Source organism: Anopheles stephensi, chromosome X, assembly GCF_013141755.1.
Source record: "Anopheles stephensi strain Indian chromosome X, UCI_ANSTEP_V1.0, whole genome shotgun sequence".
NCBI lineage: Eukaryota > Metazoa > Arthropoda > Insecta > Diptera > Culicidae > Anopheles > Anopheles stephensi.
This window is the reverse complement of record NC_050201.1, coordinates 20,166,443-20,183,796: the sequence shown is the minus strand read 5'-3', so window position 1 is coordinate 20,183,796 and position 17,354 is coordinate 20,166,443. Positions and strand designations below refer to the sequence as shown.

At 40.7% G+C, this 17,354-nt stretch overlaps 1 protein-coding gene across 12 annotated transcripts; it reads right to left on the bottom strand.

Annotated features, from left to right (window-relative positions):
* Positions 1–12,267: 12,267 nt before the first annotated feature.
* On the bottom strand, positions 12,268–16,813 carry LOC118513588 (synaptic vesicle glycoprotein 2C-like). Of its 12 annotated transcripts, none has more exons than XM_036059660.1 (9): positions 16,687–16,813; positions 14,508–14,887; positions 14,268–14,430; positions 13,972–14,199; positions 13,761–13,899; positions 13,208–13,676; positions 12,957–13,116; positions 12,721–12,848; positions 12,268–12,648 (listed from the first exon to the last, which is right to left on the bottom strand). In XM_036059660.1, the coding sequence occupies exons 2-9, from the start codon at positions 14,725–14,727 to the stop codon at positions 12,593–12,595; spliced, it is 1,563 nt and encodes a 520-aa protein (XP_035915553.1). In that variant the 5' UTR covers positions 14,728–14,887; positions 16,687–16,813; the 3' UTR covers positions 12,268–12,592. The 12 variants fall into 12 exon arrangements, with proteins under 12 accessions (XP_035915553.1, XP_035915528.1, XP_035915467.1 ...); XM_036059635.1 differs by having other exon boundaries at positions 16,537–16,790; XM_036059574.1 differs by having other exon boundaries at positions 15,057–16,773.
* Positions 16,814–17,354: the final 541 nt, after the last annotated feature.

Here is a 17,354-nt window from a genome sequence, read left to right as displayed (position 1 = left end):
TTTTATTTCGTTTTTAATTTCATTTGCTAATGTAATATAGGTGTACTTGAGCTGAATATTCCTTCTGTCTCTTTGCCAACGCCTTCGGATAACATTCCTGAACTTGATCTTTGTTAGGGTTTCCTGAGGTAGGATAATTTTATAGTTATCAGATGTAGTAAGGGGGATGGATAGGTTATGGGCTTCAATGATTGTTTGGGTGAAATGGTTTATCATTGAGTCAATTTGAGTTACATCATTTATGTTCATCAAATTTAAATTTGTTACATTGATATTGTTATCCATTAAGTTTTTAAATAGAGTCCAGTTTGCTTCTGAGTAATTAGGTACTCCTTGTTTTTGTCGTTTTTGAACATTAGTTGTACATACTTCAAAACATACTGGAACGTGGTCAGAATCAAAGTTTGTGACAGTATTTATACTCGTAATGTCGTGGAGGTTGTTTGATAAAACCAAGTCAAGAGTGGAAGGGGACCGATTTGAGTCGCTTGGATAGTATGTATGGTTATCCGGATGAAATATTGAAAAATTGCCTCTTTGAACAATGTCAAAAAGAGTTTTACCCATCCAATTTGGTCTTGCACAGTTCCATAACTGGTGACGGGAATTAAAGTCACCGCTAATAATAAAACTATCTCGAATATTGCATAGAGCCATAACGTCTTGTTTAAAACTGTTGCAGTCTGTGTTTGTGGCAGGATGGTAAATAGATATGATTTTTAAAGTACCAGTAGATGTTGTTATGGATATTCCTATTGCTTCTATTATTTTCAATTTGGGAAGTGGAATTAACGTATGACATATGTCTTTAGAAATAGCAATTGCTACGCCACCTTTGTTACCGTTTAATCTATCTAGTCTGTATATAGAGAAATCGGGGTGTGAAAAACGGATATGTGGTTTGAGAAATGTTTCGCAAATTGCAGCTACTTTGATATTTTTCGATAACAAATAGTTAAAAAACTCTACGCTTTTCAATGTGATGCCATTGGCATTCCAATATAAAATTTTTAATTTATCCGTGGAGGACATTTTTGAAACAGTATTTTGCTGTGATACGGACAATCACGGATATGAGATCTTTTTTAGACTTACACTTGGACAGGTGATTGAACACATCTTCGATGATTTGTTCTATATCGCTCAGGTCAAAGTCGTTAACGTTCGATTCGCGGTGATGTGATTTCAGCTGACTTGCGTAGGTGTTGGTGTTGGTTGCATCGATGCGTGAGCGGCTTGTTGTAGATAACGCAGGGAAGCTGTCGGGCGTCAATTGGAACTGAGGTGGTAGTGGTGGTGTCTCCTTTTTCGGAGAAGCGAACGATTTACGAACTGGGCAGCCTCGGTAGTTAGCGGTGTGGTGGTCACCGCAATTCGCACAGCGCAGCTTTACCTGCGAGATTTTACTTTCAGGATCTGTAGTGCTCTTACTTAAGGGGCACATGTTAGACGAGTGTGCGTCGGCGCATTTAACGCATACTGGCGTGCGGAAGCAGTTTGCTTCACCGTGTCCGTAGTGTTGGCAGTTTCTGCATTGAATTGGACCAATCTTGTGCGAGTAGTATTCAAATTGTACTCGGTGGTGGTTTACCGCTCGAACTTGTTTAAGTTCACCAATTGTTATCGATCCTTTTGCGAAAAGTAATAAATACATTGCTTGGTCGACGTATCTTTTTTTCCGTATCAGTAATTTTTTCACCGATGACGGGTGAATTTTGCAGTATTATTTGCCTCTGCATACTTCGCGGTATCACTATTAAGTCCTGTCCGTTCTTTGAATAATAAAGCGCTCCACCTTTCATAAGATATGTCCCATAAGGCTTATTCACCAATATTTCACTTATAGCTCTTATCATCTCATCATTCTGTTATTTCTTATGCGGTTCTCGTCTGGTTATTTCTTATGCGAGCTGTTATTTCCGACGCGACTACCATCACTTGCAACGGAGACCGACTAAGACAATCCACGTGTCCAAGCCTTATACCCGGTCGATGTTCAACTTAGAAAGTGAAATCTTGAAGGTACATGACCCAAGATAGTACTTCTTTGGGCACGTCGGTCTTGTTTAACGTTTGTTTGAACGCGATGCAGTCCGTAACTAACTTGTATGAAACACTCAGCAGACATCGGCGGAACTTTTTGGTAGCCAAACACACAGATTATGCCTCAAGAATATAACTGTGCTTTTTGGATTCTGCATCACTACACTTTTTACTCCAGTACCACACTGGATGAAGATTTCCGTCGAACCACTGCATTAAAACGGCCCCAAATCCGTCTTTCGATGCGTCCGTATGAAGTTCCGTTCGAGCACCTTGTTCATATAATCGCAATACTGGTTCTTTAATAAGCTCTTCTTTCAATCGTTGAAAAGCAGCTAGCTCACGATCATGCATTTGGAACGGTGTGTCTTTTTTCAGTAAGTAAGTCAGCGGTCGAGCTATATGTGAATAGTCCTGGATAAACTTCCGAAAATAGCCGGTTAAACCCAAAAACGCCTGTACGGCTTTAATATTTGCTTTTTTTTTTACGGGATTACGAAAGTTTTTAACAGCACAGATTTTTTCGACTCCCGGCGATATCGTCCCATTTTTCACTTGATGGCCGAGGAAATTAATTGATCGCTGTAAAGAATGACATTTTTTCCACTTCACACACAATCCATTCTCTGCCGCCGTTTTCAACACTAAATCTGTTTTCTCAAAACACTCACTATCCGTTTGATAACGATGTCATCCATGTACAAGTCAAGAATATTAGCGGCTATCAACTCACGGAACACATAACTCACGAAACGGATGAAAACAGTCGGTGAGTTACAAAACCCAAAGGGGGCTCTATTGAACTCGAACAGTCCTCGTTGAGTGACAAAAGCTGTGTATTTTTTCGATTCTTCCTTTATGGGAATATGGAAAAATCCATTCTCTAAATCCATTATAGTAAACCACTTGGCTGTTTGCAACTTCTCAAGAACGAACAATACCTTTTTGAAGCCACTCCTCTACTTGCTCGTTTACTGATTTTTCTTCGGAAAAAGCTAAACTACACGGAGGGTCCCGGAACGGGCGGAGTTGCGCATCGGTTACAACTTCCATTTCTACTGGGCATGGTCGAAGCTGGTCGTCGTCGCGTCGCTGGCATTGTTTCACCAATCTTGTTATTCTATCCTGAAATTTCTCCGGAACCGCCAATTCTGTCGGGTCGATCGATATCTGTCGCATCGATCGATATCTGTCGCACCCAGTGATCTTCGTTTTGCTGCACTGCGCTCTCATCAACGCGTTCCGTCAACTGCACACGACCGTTAGAGATAACATAATTCGCCGTATTCAATACGTCCATACCAATAACAAGCTTCGCATTGATTGCGTATTCCGGCACCACACAGAAATTGCACACTTTTTCTATTTCACCTAATTTTTTCAGCTACTTGTACCTCACCACGTATTGTGTTGCGATGCCCTCCGTATACTCCCACTACCATTACATTACTATTTATTCTAAATCATTCGCATGTTTCGTGACATTTCATTGTTACATTGGTACTGGTATTCGTACATAGGAAACCTTAACACAATATTACATAAGCTTAATTGCACGATGGCATTTTGGGAGAGCATTTCATTTACAATGATTGATAATTTCACCGTTGGGAAAATTGAGAAAAAACCCTGGTACTGTTTATACTTAAATTTTACTTTATATAACTATTCTTATCCTACGTAAAAAAAAACAAAAAAGAAAAAAAGTGAAAAAAGAAAACGTAAGCATACAAAGCTTCCTGGAAGTTGTACTAAGTCTATCTATTGCTTAGGATATTGAATTTCGCTATGTATTTAATATTTAAAGTGTTAATATATTCCGAAAGGTATGGTATATTAGCTTTCGTATGGATATCTATTGTATTGTGCCACGGTGGGAGATTCAATATTCTTTTTAAGCACTTGTTTTGTAAAACTTGCATTTTTTGTATGTGCGTTTTAGCACATTTGGCCCAGATTGGGCAGGCATAAAGCATAATTGGTCGTATTATAGCTTTAAATAGAAGCAACTGATTTTTTAAGTTTAATTTGCTCTTTCTGTTAATGAAACAGTATAGTGACTTAACGGCTCTTTCACCACTGATTATTTTTCTCTCTATATGTTCTTTAAAAGTTAATCTTTTATCTAAGGTGATGCCTAAATAAGTTACGTTGTTTTTCCATGCAATATTCGAGTTATTTATTTTCACATTGCGGCTGGGTTTTCTTTTGGAACTGGTGCAGCGAGTAAAGTACATAGCCTCAGTTTTATCATCATTAATTTTCAGCTTCCATTTTTTACAATAAAATACATATTTTTTAATGCCTTCATTCAATTTATTTATAATAGGCCCCGGGAGTCTAGCGGAGGAGCTTATGGCAAAGTCGTCGGCAAAGGCAAAGTACTTAGTTGACTTTGATTTAGGAATATCTGATGTAAAAATATTAAATAATACTGGAGATAATACGCTCCCCTGGGGTAAGCCAGCTGAGAGAACGTAGGGGTCAGATTTGGCTGTTTTCATGTAAACTTGGCAACTACGGTTTGAAAGAAAAGAATGAATGAGTAATATGTCTTTCGGGTGAAAGTTGAAGCAAATGAGTTTAAATATCAATCCATGATGCCAGACTGTGTCGAAGGCTTTCTCCAGATCCAGCAAAACGAGTCCAGATGATTTTTTCAATCCACGTTGTTCTTTTATGGTATTGGACAGCCTACTAAGTTGATCAGTCGTAGATATTCCTTTTCGAAATCCGAATTGAAATGATGGAATGATTTCATGATTCAAAAGATGTTTGGATAATTGTTTTTCTATCAGCTTTTCAAATATTATTCCCAGACAGCTGAGCAAACTAATTGGCCTGTAATTGGATGGATTTTGTGGGTCTTTGTTTGGTTTTGCAATTGATATTATTTTTGCCTGTTTCCATGACGTTGGAAAATAATGTAACTTGTAACAGCAGTTAACGATGAAAGAGAGGTAAACAATGGCCTTTTTAGATAAGTGTTTTAATGAGCAGTTGTTTATAAGATCGGATCCGGTGGATGTTTTTATCTTTAGTTTTGAAATTATCAACTGGATTTGTTTAGGTTTAGTGAAAAGTAGTCCTTGGGAATTGATATGACCGTTGTGATAATTTAAGAAATTTTGTACTGTTTGACGTACATGATTTTCGATAGAACTGGTATAATTAAGAGTTATTCTGTTTGCTTTCTCAAAGTTATCTTTTAGTGCCTCACATTTGTCTTTGTCAGTTAATAATGGATTATTGTTAACTACAAGAGGAGGACTTGATGTAGCATTTGGTTTCATTATTTTGATAAACTTCCAGATCCTTTTGTTGCTGGAATCGTTGTTCATCTTTTCTAAGTTCTTTGACCAGGCCTGATTTCGAAACCTTTTTATTTCGTTTTTAATTTCATTTAAGCTGAATATTCCTTCTGTCTCTTTGCCAACGCCTTCGGATAACATTCCTGAACTTGATCTTTGTTAGGGTTTCCTGAGGTAGGATAATTTTATAGTTATCAGATGTAGTAAGGGGGATGGATAGGTTATGGGCTTCAATGATTGTTTGGGTGAAATGGTTTATCATTGAGTCAATTTGAGTTACATCATTTATGTTCATCAAATTTAAATTTGTTACATTGATATTGTTATCCATTAAGTTTTTAAATAGAGTCCAGTTTGCTTCTGAGTAATTAGGTACTCCTTGTTTTTGTCGTTTTTGAACATTAGTTGTACATACTTCAAAACATACTGGAACATGGTCAGAATCAAAGTTTGTGACAGTATTTATACTCGTAATGTCGTGGAGGTTGTTTTATAAAACCAAGTCAAGAGTGGAAGGGGACCGATTTGAGTCGCTTGGATAGTATGTATGGTTATCCGGATGAAATATTGAAAAATTGCCTCTTTGAACAATGTCAAAAAGAGTTTTACCCATCCAATTTGGTCTTGCACAGTTCCATAACTGGTGACGGGAATTAAAGTCACCGCTAATAATAAAACTATCTCGAATATTGCATAGAGCCATAACGTCTTGTTTAAAACTGTTGCAGTCTGTGTTTGTGGCAGGATGGTAAATAGATATGATTTTTAAAGTACCAGTAGATGTTGTTATGGGTATTCCTATTGCTTCTATTATTTTCAATTTGGGAAGTGGAATTAACGTATGACATATGTCTTTAGAAATAGCAATTGCTACGCCACCTTTGTTACCGTTTAATCTATCTAGTCTGTATATAGAGAAATCGGGGTATGAAAAACGGATATGTGGTTTGAGAAATGTTTCGCAAATTGCAGCTACTTTGATATTTTTCGATAACAAATAGTTAAAAAACTCTACGCTTTTCAATGTGATGCCATTGGCATTCCAATATAAAATTTTTAATTTATCCGTGGAGGACATTTTTGAAACAGTATTTTGCTGTGATACGGACAATCACGGATATGAGATCTTTTTTAGACTTACACTTGGACAGGTGATTGAACACATCTTCGATGATTTGTTCTATATCGCTCAGGTCAAAGTCGTTAACGTTCGATTCGCGGTGATGTGATTTCAGCTGACTTGCGTAGGTGTTGGTGTTGGTTGCATCGATGCGTGAGCGGCTTGTTGTAGATAACGCAGGGAAGCTGTCGGGCGTCAATTGGAACTGAGGTGGTGGTGGTGGTGTCTTCTTTTTCGGAGAAGCGAACGATTTACGAACTGGGCAGCCTCGGTAGTTAGCGGTGTGGTGGTCACCGCAATTCGCACAGCGCAGCTTTGCCTGCGAGATTTTACCTTCAGGATCTGTAGTGCTCTTACTTAAGGGGCACATGTTAGACGAGTGTGCGTCGGCGCATTTAACGCATACTGGCGTGCGGAAGCAGTTTGCTTCACCGTGTCCGTAGTGTTGGCAGTTTCTGCATTGAATTGGACCAATCTTGTGCGAGTAGTATTCAAATTGTACTCGGTGGTGGTTTACCGCTCGAACTTGTTTAAGTTCACCAATTGTTATCGATCCTTTTGCGAAATGTAATAAATACATTGCTTGGTCGACGTATCTTTTTTTCCGTATCAGTAATTTTTTCACCGATGACGGGTGAATTTTGCACTCAGCTAATGCTGCAGTAACCTCTTCCACTGGTATTTCGGGTAAACCGAAAAGCACCACTTTGGTAGTACGTTCTTCAGGCAGTTGGTGGGTGAAGAAGTTTGCTTTAGAGGTTATAAGTGAGTTGATCACCGCTTTGAAGTCAACAGTATCCTTTACCTTTATAGTTATTCCCCTTGCCGATGTATTGGTGGAATACCGCACAACGCCTGCAGATACGATTTTTTTTGTGAACATCGCCAACTGACGTTCCTGTTACGACTATTGGTGGTATTCGGACCGGTTTTTTCTGCACTTGTGCGTTGTTTACAACAGGTGCTGACGGAGCTTCAACGTCGTCGACGAGAATATCGAAATTATTGCACGTTGGCACTGGTGAACTATTTGTAGGGACTCCGTCATGGCTAATGCGGTGAAAATGGGCCAGAGACACTGTGGAATTGCCTCGCTTAGGTACAATTCTTTTGCTGCGCCCCATATCGATGGGACGAGCACTTAATCTTTTGCGGCCTACTGAAATTTTGTTTTTTTTTTCTTCTCTCTGTATATTACGGATGCCAAAAAAATAACACACGTCGGTACTGCTCGGAGGCTGGGAGAGAACTGATCCTCGCACTACCTGGGTACTTGGTTTAAGTAGATTTTGCAGCCCTTTTATTTCTTGATACAAGTCCTCGATACAAGTGTGAGGTCGCTACCGGTGTCAACCATTGCGTTGATTTGATGTTCACAAATTACCACCGTGATTGTCGCATACAATTTACAAATATTATTCACTTTTTGTTCATTTTGTGGGAAATCTTTGGCACGATGCCCGTAATATTGACAATTATAACACCGGTATCTATTCCGTTGGACTGGATGTACTTTATGTTGTACAGCTTCGAATTCTTTGCGTTGCGGATGAGGCTGTCTGTACTGCGCGTCCAATTGTGTTTTCGTACTTCTTTAGTTGGATTTTCAGTTCGTGCTCACACGTAACATGCACACTTTGTTACGCGGATCATCTTCGATACCTAGAACAATATATTCGCAGGTAGACTTCTCGTCCACACTTCCTTTGCAAGCAATTGCTTGCATTGAATAAATGAATTCGAGGAATGTTTCGGTGGGCCGTTTCTTTCTTGTGCGCATTGCCTCATGCACTTCTACACTACTGATCGCCTGTGTGAATTCAGCTAGCAACGCGGATTTCAATAACTTCCAACAGTTCATGTTCCCGGAGTTATTCACAAACATCTTTGCTGGCCCACGCAAAAGGCGCTTAGCGAACACCAGTTGCTGTACATCATTCCATCCAAACAGAACACTATTTTCCTCGAACTCTGCTACAAAACGTTGTACATCCAAACCCGCTCCGTCTCCGGTGAATGTTGGCAAGGCATCTTTTATGTCGTTGAAGCTCATAACTGAAGGGGCTACGGAGTCACTAGCCTGTGCATCAACATAAACGTCCGTGGTATCCAAAGGGTTTATACTAGCCAAAGCTTCTCTTGACAGCCGGTTGGCAACAATTCGGGCGGCCATTTCTTCTTTAGTACCAGTTACAGGTAGCTCTTTTTCTTGGCACAATTTCGCTAGCCCTAATCTAGTGTAGGATTCCACCAATTCCGTATTTTTTTCTGCGTCTTCCATTTTCACTGTTTTTTTTTTGGGCACAACCACACTTTGCTTAAAAGCCTTTTTTATGGAAAAAAAACTTCACTTCAATCCTAGCACAAACGCGCTAGCCAAAAGAACGCGCAACACAGCTCACGCTCTTCTGCAACAATACCAATAAAGAAAACGCGCCTCGCTTCTTTCTCTTCACACGCTGTTCGAATTATCGCTGACCACAAAATTCACGGTAACCCAACCATTGCGTTGATAGTTACCGACCTATCTCCTTAGTATGCTGTATTAGTAAGGTTCTGGAACGATTAGTAAACCGACGTTTAGTTCAAGAGCTGGAGGAGAGAAATCTTCTTAGTACCCAACAACACGCATACAGAGGGGGTCGTGATACGGAATCATATTTTGCCTGTTTTGAGAATGTTTTGACAGAGGCCAGAAAAAAGAAACATCATACTGATTGTGCAGTTGTTGATCTATCTAAAGCCTTTGTTCGTACCTGGCGCCCGGGCTTACTTGAGCCACTGAATAAATGGGGTATAGGAGGACGTCTGATCAAATTCATTCAAGATTTTCTCACTGATCGTACGTTTCAAGTTCAAATAGATGCTAGTACATCACAACAACAAAATCTAGAAAACGGGGTCCCACAAGGAGCAATCCTATCACCTATCCTCTTTCTTATTAGCTTGGAATCCTTACTTTCATATATTCCTACTAACATTCAATCCTTTATCTACGCGGATCATATAACCCTAGTTTCATCGGACATTTCGGAAAAAAAGAACAGAATTAAATTAGAATTTGCCTTAAAAAAATTTATAACTGGTGTTGCAAAAATGGTCATAATCTATCCACTGCAAAAAGTAGAATTTTACACATTTGTAATAACTCACACAACAGAACACTTAAACCTATAAAAATTAATTCAAACATTATTCCCAATGTAAGATCAACCAAAATTCTTGGAATCGTAATAGACTCTCGTTTAAACTTTCGCCAGCACTACCTGCACATAAAAAAAAGTATCAAAGGAAGGCTACTCCTTTTGCAGCTATTGGGTTGCGGAAGAATGCGATCGTCTAGAAAAACTCTTATCTATATCTTCAACAGTTGGTTCGTACCTAAGTTACTATATGGTATTGAATTTATCACCATGGGCAACAATAACTTTGGTTGCAAACTGACTCCTTTTCACCAATCCGCTTTAAAAAAAAGTAACAGGGGCTTATATAACCAGGCCAAATAATGCTGTTTTATGTGAGAGTGGTCAACTACCTTTGGAATGCGTTATAGCATTGAAAATGACCAATGCAGCTGGCAGACTTCTTGAAAAAGGACTGCAAGCAGAGTCTTTTCTTGAAAGATCCAACGATATGTTTAAACAGCTGACAAGTCAAAACATAACAAAAATCGCCCAGCTCATCAAAAACTCCGAAAGATCTTGGTTTAGTAACAGTCCGCATGTCGACTGGACTTTACACAGACTGCTTGGAGCGGGAGGTAACAGACAAAAAGCAATGCAACACTTCCGAAAGCTCATAACTGAGGAATATAAGATCTTTCACAAGATTTATACAGATGGTTCAGTCGACGACAGCTCTGCAGGCTGTGGAATATTCTCCGCAAATACCAGCAACAGCACAAAGCTCCGTGAAAATACATCTATATTCTCAGCGGAAGCTATAGCCATCACCATTGCATCAGAGGAAGGCACAGTCACCGACAGACCTAACGTTATTTTCACAGATAGCGCTAGCGTTCTGAAGGCTTTGGAGAAAGGCAGTATACGGAACCCTCACTTGCAGGCGATTGATTCGGTTTCGGAAAACCTATCGATCGTCTATTGTTGGATACCGGGACACTGTGGAATAAAAGGTAACGAGACAGCAGGCCAACTTGCTAATGAAGGTAGACGTATTAAGGAACTTGTCGAAGTACCCATCTCCAGAGCCGATGCATAGGTTTGGTGGTCAAGGTTATTGGAAAAACTTTGGAAAAACAAGTGGAACACCTCACCACTCACGAACCTCAAAATCGTCAAACAATCTACAGCACCGTGGACCGATCCATCGGAACCAAAATGATCAAAGGGTGATCACGAGACTACGAATTGGCCACACGAGTTTGACTCACACGCACAGACTGAAAAAAGAGTCTCCTTTAATCTGCTCGTTTTGTGGAGCGGAATTAACAGAACATCTTCTTATCGACTGTTACGGATAACATGACATGATAACATGAATAAACATGACATTGGACATCATATCGAGGTGGTACTGTCAAATAATCAGAATGACATAGAACAGCTGCTGAGGTTTCCAAAAGAAACTGAACTTTACAGTGAATTATAAATTGTAACATACCATGGTTTATTTTTTTCCTATGATTATTATTATTATTAATTTTTTTTCATCTAACTTTTGAAAATATACTTTTATTATACTTTTTTCTTCATCCTTTCTAGGTGCTCGTAATTGTTTGTAGTATTAAAAAATATTATAATATTAAGAGAGGCGAATGAAAAAAGCCTTGTAAATAAAACATACAACAACAACACAGTTCACGGTAATTTCTGAACACACCGAGTCACACAAGCACCGTTTTCGAAGCTAGCGATCCCACTTCTGACACCAACTGTAAGATTATTGCAACTGACTTCATTTCTTTCATCGTACTTATAGCCCCACTCGGGCACACATCATGACCCACGCAGGGGTGAACAATTTATTTCATCTTACATTGTATAAATAATTAATACATAAATAATTATAGTAAAAAGCCAGAAAAAGATACACTTTTGCGTAACTCACTTCTAAAAATGAGTGCCCATGAGTGGGGGGGGCATCTATTCAGACTTTCGCCGAAAAATTCCCCTTGGAGAGTCTGAATAATTTCGTTGACTTCTCAATCGTACTCGAGAACAATTATTTCTATCTGCCTTTTGCAATAATCCGTCAGGACGCTTTCCGAGCGAAACACATCCTCTCACTACGGAAGCAGGAGGCAGGCTGAGATATAAATGTTATCAAAGGAAAAAATGAAATAGATTTTAATTGTTATTAAAAATATTCTTTTTCAACGAAAAGGCGGACAACATAATTATTTTGACATTCTATGAATTCTAAGTGTGTAAGACTTCCCTATTAAAAATATTAACAAATAAAAATGCAAAACTTACCCAGCTGGGCGGTCATTGACGTTTAAACTTGCCGGTTGCTGTGGCCATGCCCCAAAAACACTTTGCTGACAGTATTGAAGGACGGCAACAACTAAGGCACGTTCCAGGAGACGGAGTTTCGGGACACTAACATTAACACAACACACAGTGTCACAAGTCATTTACATCAAAAACACAAGCCAGATGCCGGAGACGCAAGACACGAGCTGTATCCATAACAAGCGGGATCAAAATCATCATATCAGTTCTCCGTTCAACATCATCATATCAGCCTGACAATACGGCATCAGTCCGTCATCATTAATTAATAAAATCATCATATCAGTTTGGGCATCCAGTGAAGGTGATGATGGTACAGAGGATAGGACATATTACGTTTATTACAAGGCGTTAGGTGTTGTTTAATATTTTATTTTAAGGTTTGTTTCTTTCACGAAGTGAAAGTTGTCGAGTGTCTTTGTTTTACGTTTCCCTTCACAATGGACTTCGTGTTTTTATGTTGTATTATTTTCTATCCGTCTGTCTTTAAAGTGATAATCAAATAACGTCAACTTAAACTACTGTAAAATACTGCATGTTTAAACAATGGTAGATTTTTTTGTTGTAGGACTATTACTGTTACATCACACTAACTAGTTCACTAACATCTAAAAATCTAAATCTTTGATTTTTTTATCTAACTACTGAAGAGCTGTAGTTCCTGTATTAGGCAGAAAAAAGCACAATATTGCACTTCCTGGGTATGGAGTAGAGTAGGGTAAGTGGCAATAAATATGGCGCGACGGTAAGGTTATTCTCACATACTTACCGAAGAGCATAATCGAAAACAGCACTATCGGGACGAAGCAGTTTAAGTCAACGAGAAACCCGAACATAAGGTTTCCAAGCAACGCTCCACAGCGACCAAAGGTGAGTGAAAATGCAGCCGCCATTACTCTGCAATGTGGAACAATTTCGGTTTATATTTTACAAAAAATTAGGCTAGTAACATCTTGGAACCCAGCCTAACGTGCAGCACATTGCTATAAACGTATCCCTACTCACCGTAGATTGGTTGGAAATAGATCCACCATAACGCAGTAAACGGTGCTGATCCCCATTGAAGTAAGTGCTTCGAAAATGCAGGAAAGAATGAGATTTTGCGTCGAGTTACCTACGTACGCGAGGCCAACAGTAACGAGACCGGCCACCGTCAGACTGAATACTGCATTGGAAAAAGCGCAAACAAGTGAGACCATTTGACCTCGACAAAAGGCTACCGGACAACCGACGATTCGTATGCCGTATATACTCACTGAGAAAGAATTTTGCCCCAAGCCGATGGACACACAACGGTAACCATAAGCTGGTCGGGATGCAGGCAATCCCCAGCAAGAGCGTATGCCAGTACACTTTCGTGTCAATCACCGTACCACAAAAGTCGTCCACGAGTGTATCGTTAACGTTCTGAAGCACGATCGATGACACGTCACACACCGATACGGCTGAGTTCGGGTATCGCTTCTCATACTCCTCAAAACGCCCAAATAGCTCCGGAAACCAGATCATCAACGTGTAGTAGCTAGTGGTGATACCAAACTGGATCACACAGGCAAGTGCCGTGTTGCGTCGAAACTCGGCACTGCAGAGGGCTTTCGTTTGTTCCCAAATTTCTGGCAGCAGGATCTTCATGTGTTTCGGATCGTGTATGTTGAACGTGCGTATTGAGCGATTGTGCGTTTCCATGATTGTGTTGCTGCGGTCCGATTCCTTTAGTCGCCTAATCTGGAAATAAAATGTGAATGGCATAGCGGTTGAGAGTTACTCATCCTTTTGTTTGGTTTTTCAGATTCCAATGTTAACACCTACCGGACACTCGTTGCGATCGTAACCGGTGTTGATGTGATAGATGTCCTTCAGTATCTCTAATGCAAGTGCCGGTTCACCACATTCGATCAGAAACTTGGGACTCTCGGGAAAGTACAACAACCATATCCCTAGTAGAAGACTACACAAAAGAAAAAAAAAACAAAGTAATACATGATTGTGAGTGTAAAAAGACCCTCAGGACGATATTAACCTTGGAATGGCACAGAGTGCTACGAACAAGTTCCAGCTACCAAAAATGACACTCCCATCAGGTGTTCCGAAATGTAGTGGTAGCGGTATGACAATCCAAGCAATACACGGCAACACAACAATGCCCAGCGTCCAGAAAAGCTCCATCCAGCAGAGAATTTTTTCACGATATGCGGTAGGCTGAAACTCGCCCAGGTAAGGAAAGCAAATACCCATTGCTCCTGTAATGCTGGAAATAAAGTACAAAAATTGATATTCGGGTGAACGCTTTACTGCTCTGGCAGGTGGCAGACTTACGCAAACCCGTTTATAAACCGCAGAAACATAAATATGGGGAAAATTTGCGCTGCGGTAGATAATAACCCAACGATACCATCCAGTAGTAGCGCGGCAATCAGCACGATCCGTCGACCCTTGGTATCAGCCAGGCAACCCCAAAAGTAAGAACCTACGACCATACCTGCAGAGGTGGCGAAATGGCAAAATGTGACGAATCAACAGAATATAAATCGGTCTGCAAATCTGGCCTGAACTTACCAAGCATTGGGGCCGCCGTTAACCATCCTTTATCTTCGGATGTCATACGAAAGTCGCAGGTAGCGGACGGCAACACAAACGACATCACGGTAATGCCGATTGCCGTGTTGGCGTATATTAACCCGCATAGTGCTAGCAGTCGATAGTGAAACCAGCCAAACCCGGTTAGCGTAAGCGCCTGCTCGTAATCAATGTCAAAGCTACTGTTAATGTCGGACATTGCTGAATCGTCCTCTACATTATCAGCAATACTTTCCGTCGGAATAAGACGAACGAAAGAACGAAGACAGAACACAGTACAGTACTTGTTACCTAGCTCGTTGCTTTTTGCACAAGTACACCTTCACGTGGGTGAGCCAAGATGTATCGTAGATACCTAACTGAACGCAAAGGAGAGTAACAAAAAACGGTATGAAAAATGTTGAAGACATACATAATAAAACTAAGCCAAGTGCAACACAATGTTTTCCTGCAATGAATTTGTCACCACTCTTACCAAGGATAGGTTAGTCACAGGGATAGTGGTGAGTGATATCGGATGAAACTTACGCAAAGTTATTTAAAAAAAATGAATGATCCACCATTAGATTCTGCTCAGATAAGGGACATACACCAGCGAAGCACGATTGACCTTGATTGGTGCCGCAAACATGTTCGAACACTCCATTGAACAATCCCTTTCTGACATACACCTGGCAATGGCGAGGCAAGTGTCGATAGATCCGATGCTCCGGTGGTGATACCAAACGAGCGGGTCCGTCCCGGTGTAATATGAGTTTACCATCGGACAACAATAACACCTTGAAGGACTGTATGCAACTCATCACGACGCTAAGTTCGGCTCTGGTCGTTTCCACAAAGTATTCGATACTGAACCGAAGATGGGTGTCCCGATTGGTAGACTTCGTCGTTTTATGTTGGTGCTGTTCTGATTTCTGAAGGATTCTGAGAAACGATGAGTGTTTTCAGCTTCAATAACGAAGTTGTAATGGAACTACCACCAACAGTGTACCACCTATACCGGCAAACTATCCTGAACCTGAACTGAATCCTTATGTAACAATTTTACAATTGCCTACTCCAGCGGTTATTGATGTTTAGTAACGATTGATACTGCAGGAGAAGAGTCTTTGACTTATCAGATTTGAAACGAAACAGTCAATTCAAATTGTGAAGAAGAAAAGTGTGTCGGAATCGACCGCCGACCGGGGTGAACATGGCCTTTATCATGTTAGTTCCAATATTCTCCATCCTGAAGAATACGTTACCTCACCAAGGAGGAACGGATTGGTGTGTAGTAAGCGTGATTTGTTCAATATTTCTAAATGCTTTCGGTACTGTTACTTTTTTCATCTTCTTGGATAACGTGTATATGAGACCCAAACAGTTCTCCTCATCACTTTTCTCAATACTAGATCCAGTTCTACATTCTGTCGTCTACTGGTTCGACTTCAGCTACATGTGTTACGTTATCTGCAAAGCGAAGAGATTTTTAATTTATAGCCCAAATTATATGGCCGCAGTCACCACTGCAACCATTAGTGTGATCATTTCCGTTACCACTACTAGTTTCAGTACAGGCGCAACATGATTGCACAATCAGCTTCTGCTTGACCGTTATTACAACTGGATTTCCATAGCAGTAGTAGTACGCTAACCATTCATCCGAGTTCCATTCAAAGTTGTTCAAAGACCAAAACTTAAGGGAAAGACACCGCTTTGTTGCAATCAGAATGATTCTACCAGCTAATGACGATACACATAGCAAAAACCTATTACGTACGATTGCACTAGACAAGAGGTTATGTAAAGCTTCATTCGCGAGATCGCCGCACACGTGGGTTGTGGGGTACACTTGCTCACACAGTTCCATTTATTCACCTGTTAGAAAAACGTGCAATGCAACCCGATTGATTGAAGGTGCTGATTTGATCGATGTTTTGGTTTCGTTTGTTAATGCACAACAGTGTTAAACTTCTACATTCACTTCGTTTAATGTTGCTCAGCATCACCGTGTTCTATCCCTTACCACAGGTGCTATCATTCGATGTCCACCTTTAGAGTGAGCAGTCCGTACACGAGCACAAGGACACTCAACCGCACGATAAGTTTTACACCCACCACACGTCCTACAGCGTTCGCGGTATGTGCCACCAGCACAATATTTCCGGAGGCTCACCTAAACTCAGCCGTATAGCCAGGGAGGCTCTTCAGTATCCCTACAACAGTCACTGCCGCACGGTGGTTCGCTCTAGTGTGGCTGTCTCAATCCAATTCTCTATTTGTGTTGTCCTACTTAGTCCCGCTCGTACGCACTCACTAAACCGCCGAAAGCACTACCACCGGTGCGCGGGCATACATGGATGTGTAATGGACAGGGCTAGTGTGCAGTGAACGAAACAGGCCACAGACAACTGTCTTACAGGAGGCGGCACATAAAGGTGTACCACCGGGACACTTGGTCAGGCCAACGGCTAACCTGCACCCAAGAATAGGTACGAGACGAGCAATTCGAGCCAATGCGCACTTAACACTATCAAAGTTTTGAAATAATGAGCTGTAAAAATAAATGCTTTCCACGCGACTATAGAGTAGTGAAGAGGGAAGAGTGCACAAGACGTTGGGAAGCTTGCAGCGACGCGGTGCAAAGAAAGTGTCGAGATCAATGGCGACCAAACCCAAGTGCAGTCCGTCGACTGGTGGGTGCTTTTCAGTAAAGCTAGCCGTGCCAAACCTGGGGAACACTGGGATCAGATCAGGTCCCCAGTTTCTATCTCTGTGTAAAAGCGTTTGGCAAACGTGGAACTAATAGTGGGTTGCAACAAACACAATGCGAACATATGCATG